Here is a 23,582-nt window from a genome sequence, read left to right as displayed (position 1 = left end):
CTCTTCCCCAGCTAACTGTCCTGTCTGTGAGGGGCAACCAGGCCCAACAGCTGACCTTCGGGATGGACTTTAAAGAGAGCTGCCTGAGGAATGCCATCAAGCTGGAGCTGCTTGACTGGAGTCACAGCAGGTTGCTGACAGACGGAGCTCAGTGCTGCGAAGTCCAGCTAGCAGGTCTGGGTCAGCTCCATAAGCTCAACCTCAGCTACAACTTCCCAGCAACCTCCATGAAGTGGGGGGACCTGCCATTCAACGAGACCTCAGGGTTGATAGAATTGGACTGCAGTAATTTGAAAGTTACCCGCGTTGCCCACACCGCAGCAGGTGGTCCTCTCCGTAACTTAGGTCAGCTCCGAATGCTAAATATCTCGTGGAAGTTTGGTGACTTCAGTGTCCAGTGGAACCTTCTGGAAGGTCTGAAAAGCCTGGAGCATCTCAATTTGAGGGGCAGTTCCTTTAAGGACGGGGTTGTTTCTAATGGTTAGATGTTTATACAGGTTCCTCTTCTACTGAGCCTGGTTTTGGCAGTGTGTGACATATCTATTAAGAATAACGCATTTCGCTACCTCACCAACCTGGCGTATGCAGATCTTAGTGGTAATAAACTAGGTGTAGCCAGTACGAATGTCCTGCTAAATTTAGCCATAAATCAGATAGAAATGGTTGACGTTGACTCTGTCAAAGCTTTAACAGAAAATAGCAAAATTGACCTGAGTGGCAACCCTTTGACATGCAACTGTTCCAACATTCAATTAATTGGTTGGATTCAGAGCAATGCCAATAAAGTGATGAACATTGATAGGACAACATGTGTTGGTTCAAAGGAAAGGTTATCAGATGTGTATTTTAATTGTGTTTTTTCCGCAGGCATGTTAGCATTTGGACTTGTCGTTATGTCAATGACAATTTTAAGAATTGCATTTGTCATCATTAAAAAACGAAGGAAGCAATACAGAGGATACGAACAGCTTTGAAGGGTAACACGTTATTTGGATATAGTCCCCTGCAGATGGTAACAGTTCAGCTAACTTTCCAATAACCCTAGCCCAACCCTAAACTTAACCCCAAAGAAAGCGGTTGCAAACAGTTGCAGATTATAGTTTTAGCATTTATAGACGATCTTAAGGGGACAACCCAAGTAAGTGGGACAGAACGAAGTTTAGTTCACTGACTAACACAATCAGGGTAGTTCTATCACATGCCTAACAGCTGAACTTTCCAAGGTTAAATACAAGGCCAGGCATATGCCTTTTTAGTGTAGCTCTTCATAATCGCTACATCACAATAAGAAATCATGCATATTCAGATTTGTCATTATCATTTCATTAAATCAATAAAAAGAAACTGTTTTATCATGCTTTTTATTCTCAGTGTTATGCAACTTTAGAAGTATAAATATCTGTTTTAATATACAACATCTATGACATCCATAGAGCTTTCCTTGGGCGAAATACCAAAACTCAAACATTTTTATTGCACAGATCCTAAATGACAAACAATAGTAAGCAAGTTCATCTAATACTAGTTTCACACAGAGGAAAAAAGGAAACAAAAAACAAGCAGGACCATGTGGGACCCGACGGATGTTGAAACAGAGACAGTCTAACAGTACAACTGGGTGGCTGGGTAGGTGAGGAAATCACAAACACTATCACAAACATATTTCCTGTGATGTAGTACACAGATTTGGCAAATCAATTACACAATATACATCCATGAAGTATTTGTAAACAAACATTGAATGTGCTTTTTTTAAAGGATTTAAATGTCAATCGTCAGAAACAAAAGGCATGGAGACAAATATACGCTCCGTCATTCAAAGGAAGTGTTTTTCGATTCATTTCTGTCTATATCCAGAGCCTGTTTGATAGCGGACAAGATAGCCCCATAAGACATTTTCATCTCAATCATTCTTCTCCTACTCTCCCCAAACTACTACAACTAGCAGGGGAAAGGTGTTTAATATTAAAGGTGTATTTTTTTCTCCCCAAATGTTTGACAATACATTTACAATAACTAATGAGAATAGTAAAACTTCAGATTCTGATAACATTTTAGTCATTTAGCAGACGCTCTTATTCAGAGCGACTTACAGTTAAGTGAGTGCATACATGTTTTTTTGTGTGTTTTTTTCCATACTGGTCCCCCGTGGGAAACGAACCCACAACCCTGGCGTTGCAAACGCCATGCTCTACCAACTGAGCTACACGGGACTATGATAACACATTATTTAAAAAAATCTCTACAATCAACCTGATTTGTATTTGTCCACAGTGTGCCTTCTTGGGTACAGTATGCCATTTATGTAAATATATTGTGTCCAGTTTACATAATGTTTTTTTGTTTGCCTCTCTAAGATACAGTAGATTGTTTATTGTTATGACATAGCCTACATTATAGAGTAAATATTGTATCACATAATTAGAAATCTACTTTGTGTTTGATATTTAGGGTATGCAGTCAAAAGGCCTGGCAGCTAACCTACAGGACATCCCTAGGTCAGTGTAAAAGAAGTCAACTTTTTTCTGATACACAAAGCTAGAATCATCTAAACAACAACTGTCTAGAATAATGACATTTATGTATATGAACTAAGATTAGTATATTGGTGCATTTTGTTCTTACAAAATCTGTCCTTTCAAGCCTATTGTTAGCTAGACATTTAACTGGGCACAGTTCTCATCCGGACGATCTGGTACATAAATGTAGGCTACTGCATCACGTACGGAAAAAGAAAAGTCTGGAGTTGAATGAAAATGAGAAAAACAATACAAGGCTAGAACACGACTTCAGAACTGTAACTGAAATCTAATCTCTTGCAAACCAGACATTCTCAATAAATTTGCTTGACATTTACTTGAATTTAAGCCCTTTTTAATTTACCATACCCGAAAATACATTTCACATTGTATGAATGTCTGTCCGTACAAATATAAACAGAATAGGAAAACACCCAATCGATGCAGACGACTCCTTAAAAACAGACTTCGAGAAATCTCTTCCATAGTGTGGCAAACGTACTCAGAATTGTTGGTTTATTCCAACTCCTTGGAGCTTGCATTCTACACATCGTCATAATAACATAAATATTTTCTCCTGGGCTCAGTGAAGTATCTCAATTTTACACGGTCATTACAATTCTTCATACATCTTTACAACAAAATCACGATTGAATGCATTCTTGGGAACCACTTGCCCCTCTCACAGTTATCTTTTGTTTAAATCTTCAACACTACATTTTTGAGGAAAAGCACAATTGCCCATTGTATGCTTTATTTCTCCTCAAGTAAAATTCTGAACATATCAGAATGTGTTAAAACGACTGTTAGAGAGAGGATGTATTTTGGATAGGTATAGATAGACATTACATTAGCTTATTCTAGACCACAGAATTATCAAGCAGGACATGATTCTGAAATGACATATCATTGCGTATACAAACATGACATTGGAAAATATATACATACAAAACAAACACTTATATTTACTTAAGCCCATGTATCCCAATTTTTAGTTAGTTTTGTCATAATTATTTACACAATTGCATAAAAATCAAAGGTTTAGAAATGTAGAGATGTGAAAGGAATGTGAATTACACCATAACCTGCTAAGAACAGCAAGTTTTTTAAAATTCCCCCTTAACCCTAAGGCCCCTTCCACTAAATATGATTCCAGAACCGTAAGATGATTCCATATTAAATAGTTCTAGGTGAGAAGCACAGGACATAGTGCATTCCTTCTGTGCACCGCTACCCAAAACAAAAAAACACACTTCACCTCTAGGTAATAATAAAAAAATTAAAAAAAGTGACATAAGATAAAGTATCTAAACAAACTTTTGGTGAATGATCTGCATCACTGTCACACCTCTTAAATGGTTAACCGGATGATGTGCCATGACTACCGTGTTTTCACCTAACACAGCTCTTTGAGTGGGAGTGAAATGGAAATACTTCCGTCTACACGCATTGAAAGTCTGCTACCTTCAATTTCAGGTGCTCTTAACCCAGAACTCTAAACCCAGAGTGCAATTCAAAACCTTGGAAAAGGCTACTCCATACTGCCCACTACATTTTGATTTCACATTGCACTCTGCTGTCAATTAAAAAATAAAAGCTCCAAACAATCATAGGATACAAATTTGACACCTTTTTTTTCACACAGCAGAGAACCATAAATGAGCAGCAAATCATTGTCTACATTCAGTCCAAGAACATTAGACATTTACAGTATTGCCCAAGCATACGCTTACACCACTATACACACACACACACACACTCAGGACAACACACCTCTCTCACGCCATATAAACACTGAAGTAACAGCTTCCCCGGTTCTCAAAAAAATAAGGTATGATGACACTATGAACAACAACAAAAATGTCTACCTTGTCTTATCTCAGACATACCGCAAATGTAAGGGTGGCTGCTGTCTTATTTTTTAAATTCCGCATCTCCTTTGTTAGCGGGGCTGCGTGGCGACTCCTTGGTTTGCTTGTGTTGGGCCGAGTCTTTGTCTGAACCTGAACCCTCTTTCACCGCGGTAGCCACTCTTGAAGTCTCTATCTTGGTGTTTTTCTGTGTAGATGCTACCTCTTGAGCAGATTCCCTTTTCTTCTTGTCAGCCTGTTCTTTTCGGCTACAGGCTACCTGTTTATCAGAGTTCGTGACCCTGGATTCAGCTGTGCTGTGTTTGGCCTGGGGGGTCCTGTTGCTGGTGGAGGTGGAGGTGGGTGTTGGCCCTGTGGTATCCATCCCACCCAGGCTCCTATGAGAGTCTGACCTAAGGCCCTCTGACCTGGGAGCCTCTACCCTCGGCCTCCCCTGATCCTCCCTGGAGGTCTGGACCACAGCCTCCTGTCCGGTGCTGCCGCTGGCCCTGCCTGAGAGAGCTCCACCGTTGGGTGGGTGTGCTTCTCTTCTCACTGCTGGGGCCAGCAGGACTGGTACAGGGGCAGACTGGGAGGGAGCGCTGGCCCGGGTCGGAGGCTCTTGCTGTGCCTGCTGTCGGGGTGCAGCAAAGACCGGCGCTGGCTCTTTCATGACTGGGGTTGCAGTTGGGGCAAGGGTTTTGTGAGGGGGGGATTTCTGTTTTGAGTCTATGATTTGTTTAACAACAGTTGAAGTAGTGATTTCCTTTTGTTTTGAGTTCATTGAGGTTGAGGCAGAGGTTTTGTGAGGGGGTGATTTTTGTTTTGAGTCCAGGTTATCTTTGATGACTTGGGCTGGGGTTGGGGCAAAGGTGTGGGGTTCTGGTTCTTTCTGTTTTGGGTCAGAGTTGTGTCTGACAACTGGGGTTGGGACAGGAGTTAGGGACAAAGATTTGTTATGTTTGGAGTCTGAACTTTCTTTGACGATGTGGCTTTGGAACAAGGTTTTGAGTAGGGGTTCATTCTGCTTTGAGTCTGGGATTTCTTTGACCATTGATACTGTAGTTTTCTGAGATGACTCTTGCTGTTTTGAATCCAGGCTTACTTTGACGACTGGGGCAGGAGTTTTCACTTCATACCTCTCCCTCTCTTCCTCAGATCTTGGCTTAGTTTTGGGATTGAAGGTTGTTTGTTTTGTTGAAGCAGGACTTGGTGGTGACTGTTTCACTATCCGCACAGGACTCGTCTCTTTGATATTTACATCAGCAGTTTGCTTTTTAGAGACTGGGATTTCTGCCTCATGAGCCCCTTTGACCCAAGTCTTTTCAGCAGGTCGGTTTGTTAAATATGGCTTCTCTCGCTCTCCAGTCTTTGCAATGCTACCCTTTGTCTTTGGTGAAGTGGGACCTTCTCGAATTTGCTTTGCTACAATACTAATAGCTACCCGACTGCCAATAGGACAAGCATCTTTACTTTGATCACACCTCTGTGTTGCTTCAGTTTTAGCAGTTGCAGTGTCCACAATTCCTTTAGATAAGCCACATTTTACATACACTTTAGGACTTGTCTCTCTGACTTCGGCCATTTTATCTCTTGCTGCATTTGCAGCTTTGAGCTCCTCAACAGCAGACACACTGGCAGGTTCACTGGCCTTGTTTGGTACTGGCCTGTTGCTTTGAACCTTGTCCAAGTTTTGGGTTTTCGCTGTGGAGTGCTGTCTTATAGACATTTGACCACTTGTTCGGTTCATATCTCCAAGACTAGAGATTGGAGCAGGGATGGATGTTTGTGTTGTGGTCACTGTCGAGGGACTGCTGTATACCATCTGCTGCTTTGACAGATATGAAGTCGGCTCTAAATTATATTGTACAACTGTAGTGATGCTACTTGTATTCTCAGCTGGTCTTTGTTTCTCATTGCTCTGCAGGTAACCATGCCCTGACTGACAATCTGAACTTTGCTTCACTGGTACAGCTGCATGAGGGGCAATTTCTTGAACCTCCACATTTGAGGCAGGGAAGGATGCTGCAGTATTTTTGGGACTCTCCGTCTTTGCAATGACAACCGTATCGGATGTCTTGGAGATATCGGTGTTGTTTTGCTGTGTGGGGGCTGGGGTCTCTTGTGGTGGCTCCACCTCCTCCTCCTGGTCTTCGTTGCTGACCTCCCGTATGGAGGGCGTCTTCCCACAGTGGGAGAAGTGGGCGCTGTGGCGCAATGCCCTATGATCGTGAGTTATCATACTGGACCTGCTTTCTTGTTTCCCACCAAAGTCTGAGACCTCCGCATTGGAGGGAGCCATTGGGGGTTCATGGTGACTAGGTCTGTCGTGTGGCTTCTCACCACTGCTACTGCATTTAAGCCCAGTGTTGGAAATACTGGCTTCCTCTTTGGCCGGAACTGGACTGCTAAGGGCCACAACAGCTCCAGGGCTTAGTATACTGGTGGGGGGGCTCTTCTGCTTGTCAGAGGGTTTTAGCAGGGGAATCAACACCTGCCGCTCAACTGGGCTTTGCAGCCACATTGGCGTCCCTATCGAGCCAATATCACTGTCAGACATCTTAGAGAGGCAGGTGTCTGTTTTAGACACCCTTGGCCCGGAGAGCAGGCCAATGTCTAGGGTGCCCTCTAGGGGTTTGAGGGAGGAGACCAGACGCCCCTCCAGCTTGTACTCTGAGGAGGTCTTCCTGAGGGAGCCTTCACTGGAGGAGATGAGCTGGAGTTTCTCCACGGCGCTTCCCTCTCCTCTCCCAGGGAATATCTTGGGGTTCAGGCCCTCAGGGCTGGAGTGGACGCTACACATGGTACCCTTGACGTGGTCTAGAGCCAGGGCCGAGTCCAGCTGCAGACTCTTGGAACGGGTGGAGCCAAAATGGAGGCTCTCATGAATGACGGGAGAGAGTCGACACATGCAGTCTTCCCGCTCCTCGAACGACTGCCTCTTCCGGGCAAACTCCATGTTGGGGGCCTTGAAGTCCAGCCTTTCTGGCTTACCACCCTCCTTGCTCTGCCTGGACAGCTGCCACTCAGTCTTCTGGGGGCTCCAGTCAGGGTGGATGGAGCACAGAGGCGAGTCAGAGCTATTGCCCACTAGTTGTTCAGGGCTGCCCTCACAGGCCCGAGTGTTCAGCTTCTTATACAGGACATCTTTTACCGTGGTGCTGGCAGCTTTGCCTTCCAGTGAGACTGTCTCTGAGCATTGGCTTCTGCCCTGGCTTCTTCCTCCTTCAGCACCAGACATATCAGACTCCTGTAGTGCGTCCTGCTTCTGCAGGGACACTCGCCTCTCTGACCAGTCCTGTCTTTTCATCACCACCTTGGCTTTCAGTTTCTCCTTGTCCAGCTCCTCCATAGACTCCTGGCGGCCCACCTTGCGGCCAACTGGCCTCTTGAGGCAGCCCTGCTCAGCCGGCCGGACCCGGGTGATGGCCGGAGGCTCGCAGGGCTTCTCCTCCACACTCTGCAGGGTGTGGTGGTCCCTGTCCCCAGGCCTCAACTCTTCTCCCTGGGCCTCTTCCTGGGTCACCTCCAGGTTGTGCTTCCTGGAACACATGTGCTTCTTGTCGCCCGTGTAGGAGGGCGACAGCTTCTCCTCCGACTGCACCCGCTTGAGGAGCGGCGAGCGGGGAGGCTCCGCGCTCTTGGGCCGTGCCATGTGGCGGACAATGGTGGGGGGCGAGTGCATCTTGACCGGGAAGGCTTGGGTGGTCTTGGAGATCCCCATTGACCCATGGCTGAGTAAAGGAGAGGGTGAGCGCTGCGGGGAGGTGGGCTGGGGGGTTGGGGATGGGGTGCGGGCCAGAGGGGAGAGGGGAATGCTGCCGACGGACTTGCGACGGCCCTGTCGGAGCCTTTGGCCAGTCAGTTTGGGGCCCAGGCCGTGGAGGGTGCTGGGACGGATATGGCCGGAGCCTGCGGGGGAGTTTGGAGCACTGGAGCTGGGGGAGCTACTCTGAGAGGAGTTGCCACCTGGAAACACAGAGGGAAGGACGTTATTCAACTAATAATATTTTATAGTGGTAAATATTGTACATTCATCCTAATTTAACAAACATTGATTGTTTTACTGATACACACCACATGTATTTTATTGATTAATACAATTATAGACGGTTAATCTCACCTGACTGGTTGAAGTCAGGGGTGGGCCGGAATGCTGCAGTGGGGGAGCGGGGAGACAGGCTGTGAGTAGGGGAACCTGGGAGACTCTCCCCAGAGGACAGGGAGCGGTTGAATGAGGAGAAACTGCGGCTGGTGTGGAGCAGAGGGGAGGGCTGCATGGCAAAACGCCTGAACACAGACCGTCGCCTGGAGGGAGAGAGGAGAGAAGACATGGTCAGTCTTTCACTATGAGGCCCAGGCACTCACTAGATTATATTTGTGGTCTAGACTCTAGATGGTCTAATCTAAGATAATTATCCTTAAAATTGTGTTATTACTATATATGCGTTCTGGCCAAGAGCGGAAAGAAGAGAGAAGACACTGAATCAGTCCACCCCTATAGGGCCAAGCAAAAATTTTCCATAGAAAATGCCATTTTTGTAGGTAGAAAATAGATATGTGTAGTGTTGTTGTGACATCTATGATCATTGTTCTTAAAATGGAGGTATAACAATGTATATAATATTCCTGAGTAATCAATAAAACCATTCAGTCAATGAAAAAGGAAAGCCACAGTAAGATCTTCGAAATTAAAAACTTAAGACTGACGTGATGTGGGTTGACATTGTCAAGCACTGACAGACATAGGGAGTTTTAGCACTGTTGCAAGGAGCCACAGCTACACCCTGTGGTTATACTGTATATGACAAAATCTGGACATGGAACCCATGGAAGATATACAAGTTTACTAGCGACCTCTACAGAGCAGACTTACAGAGATTTAGTTAATTGGTTCATATCTAATAACAAAATGGTTTCTCGTATAGAAAATAACAAAACCAAACACAAAATTCTTGCCTTTCTTGTGTCTTCTCCTTCTTGGGCTTCTTGGTGCGTCGGACCATCTTGCTCCTGTAGCTGTTCCTCCTGGCAGGCCCTGTTTTGATGGAGGTGTTCTCAAACGCAGTGGTGGAGATAGCTACCCTACTGCCACTCTGGAAAGGAAGCAGACACACAGATACATCAAATAAACCGGCCCAAAATGAATTAGCTCCATTGTGAGAGTATGAAGCTACAAACAGGATTAGAACTATAAATTAAATTACCGCTAGATAAACAGTCTATTATAAACTGGGTGGTTCGAGCCCTGAATGATGATTGGCTGACAGCCGTGGTATATCAGATCGTACACCACGGGTACGACAAAACTTTTATTTTGGTAACTAATTACGTTGGTAACTAGTTTATAATAGCAATAAGGCATCTCGGGAGTTTGTGATGTATGGCCAATATACCACGGCTAAGGGCTGTTTTTAAGCACGAACCCAACGCGGAGTGCCTGGACACAGCACTTAGCCGTGGTATATTGGCCATATACCACACCCCCTCTGGCCTTATTGCTTAAATATATGAGCTCCATCATGAGAGTATCAAGTTACAAACTAAAATACCTTATGCTTATACGATTACATCATAACCTTTTGTGGACGTAATGGTGGACAATTGTTACTATCAGTTATATCTGATGAAAGCTTTATATCCAATGGTTCTCTGACCTTGAGCAGCAGTTCCACCACCTCAGTATGGACCAGGCCGTGGACCGTCTCTCCATTCACATGAGTGATGAGGTCACCAGCTTTCAGCCCTGCCTTGTGGGCCGGACCCGGGTCCTCAACGCTCTGAACAACACACAGAAACACACTGTTAGCTACTGTATCTATCACCCCTCAGTAATGAGACATTATTGCAGTACAAAAACAAAACATTGTTTTCCCATGGTGCAGGTTTAATTGAATACAGCCACTAGACCTATTACTCAATATCTAATAACACAGATGAAAGTGACTACTTGTTGTACCAACAGAAGTGTACTGTTTTACCAGTGCTTCATTAGATATTAGACTGTGCTTGTTAGACTGTGAAAAGTCATATTCTCAACATCACCCAGAAGCACCTCAACCCGTTTCAGTTTGCCTATCAGCCCAGCAGAGGAGTTGATGATGCCATTCTTCCTCTCCTCAACATGGTCTATAGACGTCTAGAGGGCACAAAATCTTATGTCAGGTTCTGTATGTTGACTTTTCTTCTGCCTTCAACACAATCCAGCCTTACATTCTGGCACAGAGACTCATAAGGGACTTCTCCTTAGATGGGGGGCTGGTTTTGTGGCTTCCTGAGCCAGAGGTCACAGCGGGTCAAAGTAGGTCCCCACGTGTCAGACATACGCACCACCAACACAGGCTCTCCTCAGGGATGTGTTTTGTCCCCACTCCTGTACATCTTGTACACTAATAGTTGTACTAGTTCCCATCCTGACAGACACCTTGTTAAGTTAGCTGATGACACTGCCTTGATCAGCCTGTTGCATGATGACGTGGAACACCATGGTCTGGTCCTAAATGACTTTGTAGAGTGGTGTGACCAATCACACTTGGTCCTCAATACCAACAAGACCAAAGAGATGTGCATAGACTTCATGAAGCGTACAACACCTTCCTCTGCAACATCTATCAGAGGTCAGAACATAGAGATTGTAGAGGAATACAAATATCTGGGTGTCCTCTTGGACAAGAAAGCTTCAGTGGAGTAAAAGTACAGACCTAATCTACAAAAAGAGTCAACAGAGACTGTACTTTCTCAAAAAGCTGGGATTTTTTTTATGTTAACTGTACTAAACTGACTCTGAGTATTTTAACTTTTGTATTGTTTGTTGGTTTGGCAATGCCACTGTCAGCCAGAGAAATATGATGAGAAGGATTATCACCACAGCAAGCAAGGTACTTGGAGTCAAACAGACAGGCCTGGATGAGATCTTTAAGGTCAAGGCCCTCCAAAAAGGCTCCCAAAATAATTTTAGACCCAAGCCACCCCCTGTACCCATTGAGCACGTCTGGGACCTGTTGGATCGGAGGGTGAGGGCTAGGGCCATTCCCCCCAGAAATGTCCGGGAACTTGCAGGTGCCTTGGTGGAAGAGTGGGGTAACATCTCACAGCAAGAACTGGCAAATCTGGTGCAGTCCATGAGGACGAGATGCACTGCAGTACTTAAAGCAGCTGGTGGCCACACCAGATACTGACTGTTACTTTTGATTTTGACCCCCCCCCCTTTTGTTCAGGGACACATTATTCAATTTCTGTTAGTCACATGTCTGTGGAACTTGTTCAGTTTGATCTAAACTATGTTCATACAAGTCTTGTTATGTTCATACAAATATTTACACGTTAAGTTTGCTGAAAATAAACGCAGTTGACAGTGAGAGGACGTTTCTTTTTTTGCTGAGTTTACATGACACTGCAACAAAATGTCCCCATGGGGACAAAGTCAGTCAAGTATAGTAAAGTAAAGTTCTTACCCAGACTGTGTGGTAGACTGTGTAGACATCACGATCGCATGCATACACCGGGATGGCCCGCAGCGTAAAGCCAAACTTCTTCCCCGAGCTGTGGATGATGATTGGCTGCCTAGGGTTGATGACGCCGAGGGAGGAGTCTCGGCTGGGTGAGGAGTCACGAGAGGAGGGGTCCGAGGAGAGGGAGTAAGGGGATATGGGGCTGGCCAGTGGGGACACCCCGAAGATATCTGGAGCAAGACAGACAAATATAAATCATTTTAAAATGACTAAATACGGCTGTACATTTCACAAAGTGGGCCTTTAAGATATCTGGAACAATGAGAAAGACAATTCTAATGATATCTGTATCACTAAGAGACACACATTAATGAAGGGCATTATTACTAGGGAAAATGTGGTAATTGTGATACAATCAAGGGACTAATCTGGGAATGTGCCAGATACATTGTGAGAGCAAAATAAATGTTGCCATAGACGTTTTTAAATAACACACCATCCATTTTTATCCTAATTTTAGAGTGAATTCTCCAATTCTTCAAACCAAAATACCCAGTGGAGGTTCATTTAAAGGTTAAAACACAGACACACATACAAAGACCGCTATTGTAATTTCTATTGATCGGTCTTCCTGTAGCTCTCCCCTCAGTAGCCTGGGAGCCTGGAATCACTGTGCCCCTGCTGGGAGTGAGACCTGAGGGATTTACCCTTAGGGTGCGTATCTCTCAGCTACTACCTCAGAGGCTCCTCTTCTGCGCTACTGCATTCACAGCCACTCCATAAACTGTAGCCTCTTCCCAGCAGGAGCCGTGCCAGGCCAATTTCACACAGATCTAATGGCCTCATCTCTTTCACACTCCTCTCTGTCCATTGTTCTGTGCTAGCTCTCCCTCCCCATCCTGCTCTCTAACCATCCTTAAATCGAAATGCTGGAGATCGCAGGGGTAGGGTGTATCCTCTGACTCACCTCCAGGGATCATGAGGGAGAGGGCGCTAGCTGAGATAGACTTGGGGACTTTGGCAACAACACCATGCTTCTCCCCATGTCTATCGGGCCGCAGGCTGCCATGCTGGCCTCCCAGGTCCATGGGGGTCTTGGAGGAGGAGTCAGGGCTGTCTACACCCTCCCCTCTAGAGGGATGCATGTCCAGGTGCTCAGAGAAACTACCTACTTACCAAAAAAAGAACAGGTACAATGTCAGAGATGTCCCATATTTATTTTAGTTAGTCAGGCACATTAAAAAGATTGAAACAACTCCACGTAATACCCATATCATTACTTTTCTGCTCTTGAATATCAGCTGAACCACAGTCTTCAACACCCAACATGATGCCCATTCTTTAGCATTATCCCTATATCTTCTATCAGCGCTAACCAGTGCTCCAAGCCTCCATACCAGAGAGGGTAGCCCCGCTGTGGGTGCTCCCGGGGGTGGTTGCGTCAGCATCATCCTCTCCTATGGAGAAGGCCAACTTGGTGGGGTCCCCCAGGACCAGGGACTCCTCGTCTCCGTCCTCGGCCGAGATGGCAAACTTGGGGAGCAGGCCGGGTGGGCGAGGGCCCATGCTGGGGCTCTCGGTGTCTGAGGAATGGGAGAGGGAGGGCCTGGGGGGAGAAAGGAGGAATGGATAAATATCAAGCACCATCAGCTAACTGTATTATAGATGTTGTACTGATGAATTGGGTTAATATAAGCGGGTTATGCATTGCCATCTTTGTCTTAATGTATTCTGAGACCTTGCAATAGTGGCGAACTTAAATAATAGTGTACCAAACGTGTGTGAAAACAGATAATTTGAATATTACAGAAGGGATGTTGTGGAGCGTACATTTCAGTGAACTCTGGTGTCCAGCTCAGAGAGTCTACAGTCAGAGGGCTCTCACTCTTCTTCTCCTCCGTCTCTCCCTTCTCCTCCAGCTGGCCACGGGACAGGTCCAAGCTGCTGTACACCTACACACCACACAGACAGTTCATCCTTTACATGTCGGAATTGTCCTATATGGATAGGGCTAAATTGAAATGTTTCTTACAGAAGAAAAGCATATGCATAACAATGGTAGCAATTGAAAGGGAACAGTTTGGAGATTATGGGAAAATTATTACACCAAAGTTTAGGACAAAAGTTCACCTGACAAGACTGAATCGAAACATTACACTTGATTTTATTAGCATTTTACATTTACTGTACTTTTAGCCACATTTGTTGATAATGAAATCTGAAAATGCTCTGGATACATTCAGTAACATAAGAATATTCCTGGATAATGTGGGGTATGTGCAACATAAGACAAATAAATTACAAGGGTTTGATGAGAGGACTAACTGGTGTCTCCAAGTGGCCACACCTCTCCAAAGTGTGCTAAGTAATTTTGATGCACCTTTAAGACTCAAGGAAGTCTTAAACTACACTGCTCAAAAAAATAAAGGGAACACTAAAATAACACATCCTAGATCTGAATGAATGAAATAATCTTATGAAATACTTTTTTCTTTACATAGTTGAATGTGCTGACAACAAAATCACACAAAAATTATCAATGGAAATCAAATGTATCAACCCATGGAGGTCTGGATTTGGAGTCACCCTCAAAATTAAAGTGGAAAACCACACTACAGGCTGATCCAACTTTGCTGTAATGTCCTTAAAACAAGTCAAAATGAGGATCAGTAGTGTGTGTGGCCTCCACGTGCCTGTATGACCTCCCTACAACGCCTGGGCATGCTCCTGATGAGGTGGCGGATGGTCTCCTGAGGGATCTCCTCCCAGACCTGGACTAAAGCATCCGCCGACAGTCTGTGGTGCAACGTGGCGTTGGTGGATGGAGCGAGACATGATGTCCCAGATGTGCTCAATTGGATTCAGGTCTGGGGAACGGGGGGGTCAGTACATAGCATCAATGCCTTCCTCTTGCAGGAACTGCTGACACATGAGGTCTAGCATTGTCTTGCATTAGGAGGAACCCAGGGCCAACCTCACCAGCATATGGTCTCACAAGGGGTCTGAGGAGCTCATCTCGGTACCTAATGGCAGTCAGGCTACCTCTGGCGAGCACATGGAGGGCTGTGCGGCCCCCCAAAGAAATGCCACCCCACACCATGACTGACCCACCGCCAAACCGGTCATGCTGGAGGATGTTGCAGGCAGCAGATAGTTCTCCACGGCGTCTCCAGACTCTGTCACGTCTGTCACATGTGCTCAGTGTGAACCTGCTTTCATCTGTGAAGAGCACAGGGCGTCAGTGGCGAATTTGCCAATCTTGGTGTTCTCTGGCAAATGCCAAACGTCCTGCACGGTGTTGGGCTGTAAGCACAACCCCCACCTGTGGATGTCAGGCCCTCATACCACCCTCATGGAGTCTGTTTCTGACCGTTTGAGCAGACACATGCACATTTGTGGCCTGCTGGAGGTCATTTTGCAGGGCTCTGGCAGTGCTCCTCCTGCTCCTCCTTGCACAAAGGCGGAGGTAGCGGTCCTGCTGCACGGCCTCCTCCACGTCTCCTGATGTACTGGCCTGTCTCCTGGTAGCGCCTCCAAGCTCTGGACACTACGCTGACAGACACAGCAAACCTTCTTGCCACAGCTCGCATTGATGTGCCATCCTGGATGAGCTGCACTACCTGAGCCACTTGTGTGGGTTGTAGACTCCGTCTCATGCTACCACTAGAGTGAAAGCACCGCCAGCATTCAAAAGTGACCAAAACATCAGCCAGGAAGCATAGGAACTGAGAAGTGGTCTGTGGTCACCACCTGCAAAACCAGTCCTTTATTGGGGGTGTCTTGCTAATTGCCTATAATTTCCACCTGTTGTCTATTCCATTTGCACAACAGCATGTGAAATGCATTGTCAATCAGTGTTGCTTCCTAAGTGGACAGTTTGATTTCACAGAAGTGTGATTGACTTGGAGTTACATTGTGTTGTTTAAGTGTTCCCTTTATTTTTTTTAGCAGTGTATTTTCTTTCTCTTAGCTGTGTCGTTAAGGAACTAGAGCAGGAGTGTCAAACTCATTCCATAGAGGGCCTAGTGTCTGCAGCTTTTTGGTTTTTCCCTTTCAAATAAGACCTAGACAACAAGGTGAGGGGAGTTCTTTACTAATTAGTGACCATAATTCATCAAATCAAGTACAAGGGAGGAGCGAAAACATTAAGAAACTCAGCCCTCCATGGAATGAGTTTGACACTTGAACCAGAGCAAGTGCACTTGTAGTTCTTTTGTTTGGAACACAACCCTGCATCCTCGCCATCACACAATTATCCATTAGAAATCGCAATATGGGTCAGGTGGGCATAATTTGAAAGCCTGTTCTATTGCCAACATGACTAGCTAAGTTATAAAATAAGATTGTACAGTTTTAGGCTTTCACGATGCAATTCAGGGAAACGCATCATAATTTTGGTGCGCACAGAAAGGAGTCATGAGTGCATTAAGGTGCGCGTGCCGCGGCAAATTTTCTTCGCAATAGGCTCATTCTGTTCAGAAAAAACAGGATATGACGACATGTCATCTTGTAACTGTACATCAAACATAGTAATCATAAACGTTGACACTGTATATGACATGAGTTATGATATGGAAATGTAAAGTGCACATTTGGACTCAATGTATGTTTGGCTTGCTTGTATCACATCAAAGCGGTATTTATTATAATCCTCAACATCTTTCAAAATACATCAAGTCCTCTTAAATTTACAGCATTTCCTTCACTCATACAACAAAACATTTGCAAAAGTTGCCCAATTAGAGGGAGGGATGGGGGCAACTTCTTGTCGCGCGACGTGCTCAAGTTCAGAACGGTTGTCAGTCAAAACCCATACAGAGCTGTTAAGTTATGTATAGTAAGGCCAGGACGATACCAGTATTGCGATACTCGTTAGTATTGTGGCAAGGAAACAAAACACGAAGCGGATTTAACTTCTTTAGGAAAACAGCCCTAATGTTGGAAACAAACATCATTATGTTGTCATCCAGAGTCACATGTATTTATTTTCCAAAGTATAAGCACACAATACTTTCCATACAGCAGGTTTTTAAAGGACCAAAGAGTTTGAACTGCTTTGTGTGATACTGGTATAGTCACAGCCCTCTTGTATAGCATGTTACTGTACTGCCACTGCGTTCCAATATAGTTGTTTATCAGTAACCAAATCTGCCATTTTCAACCCGTATATGGGTACGAGTGTAAAGGGCTACATACCTGAACACCATGCAGGGACAGACACACAGACAGAGACCTTACAGACTGTCCTCATGGAGGACAAGATTACTACACCTAAACACCATCACTTTCATCAATATATCCCTTCAGTATTGGGACACAGAGTCTGATACCATAGAAACTAGTCAGTGGTTCCAAAATAGTGGCAGCAGCCACTGGTTAGACTACCAGGCTGTGTACAAAAAAAAGGTGGGTAACAAAAATTCAAAAAGATCTAGGTAGGTAACAGAACAAAAACTCTTCCTCTGAGACATTCTCCCGCCTTCGAAGGCACTTTGTGCATTATTTTCAGAGGCTTAGCGTACTGCAATGCAGCACAACAATGCGTGCAAGTCTCTGTGTGTGTGTTTGCATTGTGTTCTACGTTCTACCAAAATAGATCTGATTTGCAGCAGAAAATGTATGCAAAGCCGAGCTCTACATAACATGCTGCAGGGGGTTGGGGGGAAAGATGCAAAGGTTGTTTTATGGACCAAACGATAGTCTTTTCCATATGAAACAAATCAATCATGTTGGGTTTTCATTGAAAGCATTGCAGATATTTGTATGAACTACATACATTTTATGTTGAAGGTAACTACCTCATTGATCCACCACTGTTTTTCAATCATATGGAGTGATATGGAAGTGAGTGAGCAGTAATGCCTTGAGCGAATGTTTTGTAATTTAGAGAGAGAGAGAGAGTGAGAGAGACCGAGAGAGAAAGTACAAAGAGAAAGAATGACAACCCACCTTGGAGAATCTGTGAGAGCAGGAGGAGAACTGACGTAGCTCCACGTTGAAGTCTTCATCATTGGTATCCTCCTCTTCCTCCTCTGTCTCCAGGTGATGGTACCTATCTGATCGAGCTGTGGGGATAAAACAGTCACCATCTTTCCTAACTTTCACTTTCAAAGTGGCTGTATTCTATAATATAGGTTAGTGTACATTTTGAGAGCAGGAAGATGACTCACTGTCGAAGTAGCTAGTGTCGTCCTCGGACTCCAGCTGAGGGATGAACTCAGCTTTCTGTCTCAGCAGACTGTCCCAGTCCAGAGTGTGGAAGAATTGGTGGTGCTTCACCTCATATGCACCACCTAAGGATGGATGGACATACAGTACACATTATGAACACATGCATATACATACAGACACTCACAAAGATACACAGATATCTTGCACACATAAGATAAAGGTTGACATTGTACAGTGGTGCCACTGCCCCAACACAAAAGGAAGAAGTGCAGACGCTAACATTTCTTCCTCGCTTTATCATTGGCCGGCACCCAACAGTCGTATCACCGGCCATAAATTATGCAGTGCAATTTCCTGCCGGTGACCTTTGAGGAAGAGACGGAGGGCCGCCTGCTGAATGGTTCGACCCGACCCGGGGGATTGGCTCTGATGAATGCAGTCCTGTGTAACCTGATTAGATTGAATCTGCTATGCAGGAGACAAAGTCTGCACCCTAAATGGCCCACTATTCCCTATATTGTGCACTACTTTTGACCAGAGCCCTATGGGCTATATAGAGAATAGGGTGCCATTTTAGACGTAGTCAAAAAGTGGGCGGCCCGTGGTCTCCAGTCAGGGACAATGTTTACGATCCGCAGACGCTGATGATGTGTGACCTTGTCCAGGTCGGCATTCATGAGGGGGCCCATTCATAAGGCAGCGTGGTTATGTGATAAACTGTTCCGCCTATTTGGTTGACCCCATTTATCCCCCCGTATGTTTAAATAATGCACTGTGATGAGAAGGAACATGGAGAGTTATGGCAATATACCACTGTCTGTAACTGGACTATTTTAACTGAGGGGAGAGAATGCTCCCTGGTAGGTCATAACTGGTTGTAAACTTTTGAACACCTTCAACCTCTTAACAGTAAAAAGGTTCATTTGTGCCCTGTGCTGAGTTTCAACAAACTAAAAGTAACCCACATAACTGTGCCAGAACTGTACTCTGCTGACTTAGGTATCTTCTTTATACATTGTCCGATACCAGGCCAGCCCAGTACAGCTTGGCTCAGTAGTGTGAAAATTGTATTTGTGTGTGGCATGTGTTGTGCACAACTTATGCCTACCTGTGCCCATCCTCTCCAGAGGGTTCTGTCTGAGTAGCAGGGTGATCAGTTCCTGGGAGTCAGCAGGGGGAGCGTCCTCTCCCTCCGGCCAGTTGATCTCATCTGGGAAACAACACATACTCAGTTTGTTAGCACTTATTAATATCCCAGAGACAACACATATTGAGTTAGCTAGCAGTTAGCAATATCCCAGAGACAAGACATACTGAGTTAGCTAGCAGTTAGCAATATCCCAGAGACAACACATACTGAGTTAGCTAGCAGTTAGCAATATCCCAGAGACAACACATACTGAGTTAGCTAGCAGTTAGCAATATCCCAGAGACAACACATACGGAGTTATCTAGCAGCTAGCAATATCCCAGAGACAACACATACTCAGTTCGTTAGCACTTAGCAATATCCCAGAGACAACACATACTGAGTTAGCTAGCAGTTAGCAATATCCCAGAGACAACACATACTGAGTTAGCTAGCAGTTAGCAATATCCCATAGACAACACATACTGAGTTATCTAGCAGTTAGCCACAGTTTTAACAGTCCCACAATAATAAATGTAAATAATCTGATTAATGCATGCTATTCAGCACTTCCTCAGACAAAGGGCATATTGTTTATTATTCACATCATTACATTTAGAAATTGGTGACCTTCACTCCCTCAAGGATGAGAAATGAAATTCATGAGTGTCTGTTCTCCAGTACTAGAATAATGTGTTATCCATGTTTGTGTGTGTACCTCAATGTGTCTGTGTGAGTCTGTTCATGCGTGTTTGACCGGTGTAGACCGTTAGCAACAGTTGAAAAATACCAGTGTGCGCCACACCAGTAGAGTCTGTGCCATGCCACGGTTGTCTCTTTGGCGCCATGTGGCCCCCATTTTAATCAAATTTGGGAGTGAGGCATGAATATGCATGATGGCCCTCAGGCCTGAGCAGCGTGGCATTCAGCTCAGTGTGTTCAGAGCCCTTTAATTAACACTGGGTCCCTATGGCCTGGTATGATGGAGAGCACACCAAATCTGTCATGGCACCACATTAATTAACATAGGATAGATCGGGGTTCTGTGTAGAGGATCAGTTTTCTAAGAACATGCTGACATTTTAAACTATTTTTTCTTATTCGTTGCATAGAACAAGTAGGCGAATACACCATGTCTGTGCTATACACTTAAAATGGCTAGAAAACAACGTCCGTAAGGAATTTGGCATGATATAGAGCACACCACATCTGTCATTGCACACCATTAATTTTCATAGGATAGATAAAGGGGGCACTCTGAGGTTCTCTGTATACTGTAAAGACTCTTCTCTCTAAGAATTTCCACTGCTGACATGTTTAAAGGTCTTATTTCTTTATTCAGCATAATGTACTGTAAATGTAAAAAGGCTTGAACACAACAGCCATAAGGAAGGATGTTTTCATAAATTGGAGAAATGTATTTTGTTCTAATGTCGAGCTGAGTCCACATCCCACACCATCTGTTTTGTGCATAACATGCCTTGATCCCAAATAAATTGGATAGATTGGCACCATCCATTCCATACTGTTTAATTAGATATTGCCAATCTTTCCTATTCACTGGGGATAAAGGCCATCAGATTTTTCTCCTACTTAGTCATGCATTGATGTCAATGGGAAGTGAAATTTCGACTTAATTGGAACTTTGGATTCGCCCCAAATGTCAACTCAAAAAGAGATAAGAGTAAAACTGACCACTGATAACTTGTCCAAACAGTTCTTCCGGTGTGTCTCCAAAGAAGGGTACGCAACCCACCAGGAACTCATAGAGGATGATGCCCATGGCCCACCAGTCCACTGGCTTCCCATAGCCCTGTCTCAGGATTACCTCTGGAGCGATGTACTCTGGGGTCCCACACACCTACACACAGACAGAAGGCAACAGGTATAGACACATTATACTAGTAGTATGTTTTGGTGAAACGTTGCGGCTTGAAAATGTCCTATTTGAAAAAGAAAAACCTGAAAGCTGTAGGTATTCACAATCTGAGCTCTTCGAACAGTGTTCAAACTGGATACCATAACTGTCATGTTCTCTCTGCTTGCTTGTTTTAATTATGAGAAACTATAAATGAGCGAGAAAGACTGGCCTATACTGTAGGTAGAATGCCAATCCATCTCCACACACTGTACCTGTTTATCAGAGAACTCTCGGGCGTCCTTCTCTATGTGTCCCTCATACAGGTTAGTGGTCATGTTCATCAGGCCCACCTTGGACAGCCCAAAGTCTGTCAGCTTGATGTGGCCCATGGAGGTCACCAACAGACTGGGGGGGGGGGGGGGGGGGGGGGGGGAGAGAACGACACAACCATCACATAGAAGCCAATGAAGATAGATCTCCAAATCTCGCTCAGTTGGTACGATAAGTAGATTAATGACATATGTGCCTCTGCATCGGCTTTGCTTGCTCTTTGGGGTTTTAGGCTGGGTATCTGTAAAGCACTTTGTGACAACTGCTGATGTATGAAGGGCTTTATAAAACAAATGTGATTGATAGACATCAATGACCCAAGTGACTATTTTAAAAACGCAAAGATCAGCAGTCTGAAGGGTGTCTTACCAGATCTGTTCATGCGGTCTTGCCAACTCCTATGACATGTGTTGTCTTACCATGGTAAGACAGCACTAACAGATCTGAGATCAGGCTATATCTATCTACATTCTCAGTAGCTGAATATACTATAGAGATATTAGAGACTGACTTGTCTGGTTTGAGGTCCCTGTGGACTATGCCATAGTTGTGGAGGTACTCCAGTGCCAGCACCGTCTCAGCAAAGTACATCTTGGCCATGTCCACAGGCAGGGGGCCCATGTTCTTCAGCAGGTTGGCACAGTCACCTCCTAATGGCATACAGACACAGAGAATTGGCTTACTGAGTTAATTCTGACATTAAAATACTGTATCCTACAATGAAGTACTTCGACATATGATTAATCCCAACACAAAATTGTTAATACATTTGGAAAATAATAGGGCAGAACAACATTAACCAGTATTTCTAGAGCAGTTTATCCCCACAGGTGTGAGCTTTCTGTCTTCCACAGTTTTGGTACCGTAAGAAAGAAGAATTAGAAATGGCTGCCTACCTTCCACATACTCCATGACCATGCAGAGGTGTCGTCGCGTCTCGAAGGAGCAGAACATGGAGACCACGAAGGGGTTCTCAGCGAAGGTCAGGATGTCTCTTTCCACGAAGGCTTGCTGGATCTGGTTCCTCAGCATCAGGTTCTGTTTGTTGATCTTCTTCATGGCGAAGCGCTGCTTGGTCTCCTTGTGGCGCACCAGATACACAGCCCTGTCACAGAGAGAGAGAGAGAGAAGACAATATGTCAGACACACAGTACAGGTTGAGGTAAATCAAGCATATATTGCTCTGTCAGAGAATGACATTGTTAGTCATATACAGGTAGCTGCAAAAATAAAGAAAACACCAACATAAAGTATCTTAATAGGGTGTTGGCCACAAGCCGCCAGAACAGCTTCAATGCGCCTAGGCATTCTACAAGTGTCTGGAACCCTATTGGAGGGATGCGACACCCATATAATTAGGAATTAGAATAGTAATATAATAGGATCTCTATGGCGACACCATTCTTCCACAATAAATTCCATCATTTGTTTTTTTGTTAACGGCGGTGGAAAACGCAGTCTCAGGCACCGCTCCAGAAGTGTTCAATTGGGTTGAGATCTGGTGACTGAGACACACACCATTTAAACCCCCTATGCTCCTTTGAGACACCTCCTTCAAAGTCACTGAGATCTTTTCTTCCAATCATGGCAGCCAAAATAATGGTCAACTGGGCATTTTTATACATGACCCTAAGCATAATGGGAGTTGAATTGCTTAATTAACTCAGGAAGCACACCTGTGTGGAAGCACCTGCTTTCAATATACTTTGTATTCCTCATTTACTCAAGTTTTTCCTTTATTTTGGCAGTTACCTGTACACTATAAAGATGGATTGAAATCACACATTCATAGCTCTGTTGGAGAGGGAACACATTGTCAGTCCCGCGGTACAGACTTATTTATGGCTTAGGAAGAAAACAGGACAGGGCCATGAATTGGAGATGGTAAACATGAGTGAAAGATTCCCTTTTAGTAAATCCAAATCACATATTTACATTTTAGTCATTTAGCAGACGCTCTTATCCAGAGCAACTTACAGTTAGTCAGTGCATACATTTTCATACTGGTCCCCCGTGGGAATCGAACCCACAACCCTGGCGTTGCAAGCGCCATGCTCTACCAACTGAGCTACACGGGACTACATATCCCATTAAAATCCTAAATAACAGCTTAAACAGAGTAGGATTCCATCATAACCGTTCTGACTGACACCAGAGAGGATGCTCTCACCCGTAGGCTCCGTTGCTGATGAGTTTGTTCATCTCAAAGTCCATCTCGCAGGGCTTTCGTCGGGATCGCAGGGCCGCGTTCAGACTCTGGGACTGGGAGGA

The 23,582-nt window shown here is 44.7% G+C and overlaps 1 protein-coding gene across 6 annotated transcripts in view; it reads right to left on the bottom strand.

Annotated features, from left to right (window-relative positions):
• Window positions 1-1,345: 1,345 nt before the first annotated feature.
• Window positions 1,346-23,582, bottom strand: part of LOC311127968 (microtubule-associated serine/threonine-protein kinase 1-like) — a 170,814-nt gene continuing 148,577 nt past the window's right edge. For 4 of the 6 annotated variants that reach the window (XM_084159879.1, XM_084159881.1, XM_084159882.1 and 1 more), the window contains 16 exons: window positions 23,482-23,573; window positions 22,208-22,416; window positions 21,823-21,961; window positions 21,254-21,386; window positions 20,816-20,981; window positions 19,100-19,201; window positions 17,991-18,113; window positions 17,770-17,885; window positions 13,651-13,772; window positions 13,218-13,426; window positions 12,788-12,991; window positions 11,824-12,050; window positions 10,027-10,149; window positions 9,329-9,465; window positions 8,493-8,677; window positions 1,346-8,338 (listed from right to left, as the gene is read on the bottom strand). In XM_084159879.1, coding sequence (XP_084016005.1) covers window positions 4,434-8,338; window positions 8,493-8,677; window positions 9,329-9,465; window positions 10,027-10,149; window positions 11,824-12,050; window positions 12,788-12,991; window positions 13,218-13,426; window positions 13,651-13,772; window positions 17,770-17,885; window positions 17,991-18,113; window positions 19,100-19,201; window positions 20,816-20,981; window positions 21,254-21,386; window positions 21,823-21,961; window positions 22,208-22,416; window positions 23,482-23,573 — 6,192 coding nt within the window. In that variant the 3' untranslated portion in view covers window positions 1,346-4,433. The remainder of the gene's footprint in view (window positions 8,339-8,492; window positions 8,678-9,328; window positions 9,466-10,026; window positions 10,150-11,823; window positions 12,051-12,787; window positions 12,992-13,217; window positions 13,427-13,650; window positions 13,773-17,769; window positions 17,886-17,990; window positions 18,114-19,099; window positions 19,202-20,815; window positions 20,982-21,253; window positions 21,387-21,822; window positions 21,962-22,207; window positions 22,417-23,481; window positions 23,574-23,582) is intronic. The other 2 variants (XM_084159880.1, XM_084159883.1) reach the window with 1 other exon arrangement.

This window comes from Coregonus lavaretus (genome assembly GCF_964263955.1).
Source record: "Coregonus lavaretus genome assembly, chromosome: 4".
In the NCBI taxonomy this organism is placed as follows: domain Eukaryota; kingdom Metazoa; phylum Chordata; class Actinopteri; order Salmoniformes; family Salmonidae; genus Coregonus; species Coregonus lavaretus.
Note: the sequence above shows the minus strand (reverse complement) of the source record. Positions and strands in the feature narration are given on the sequence as shown.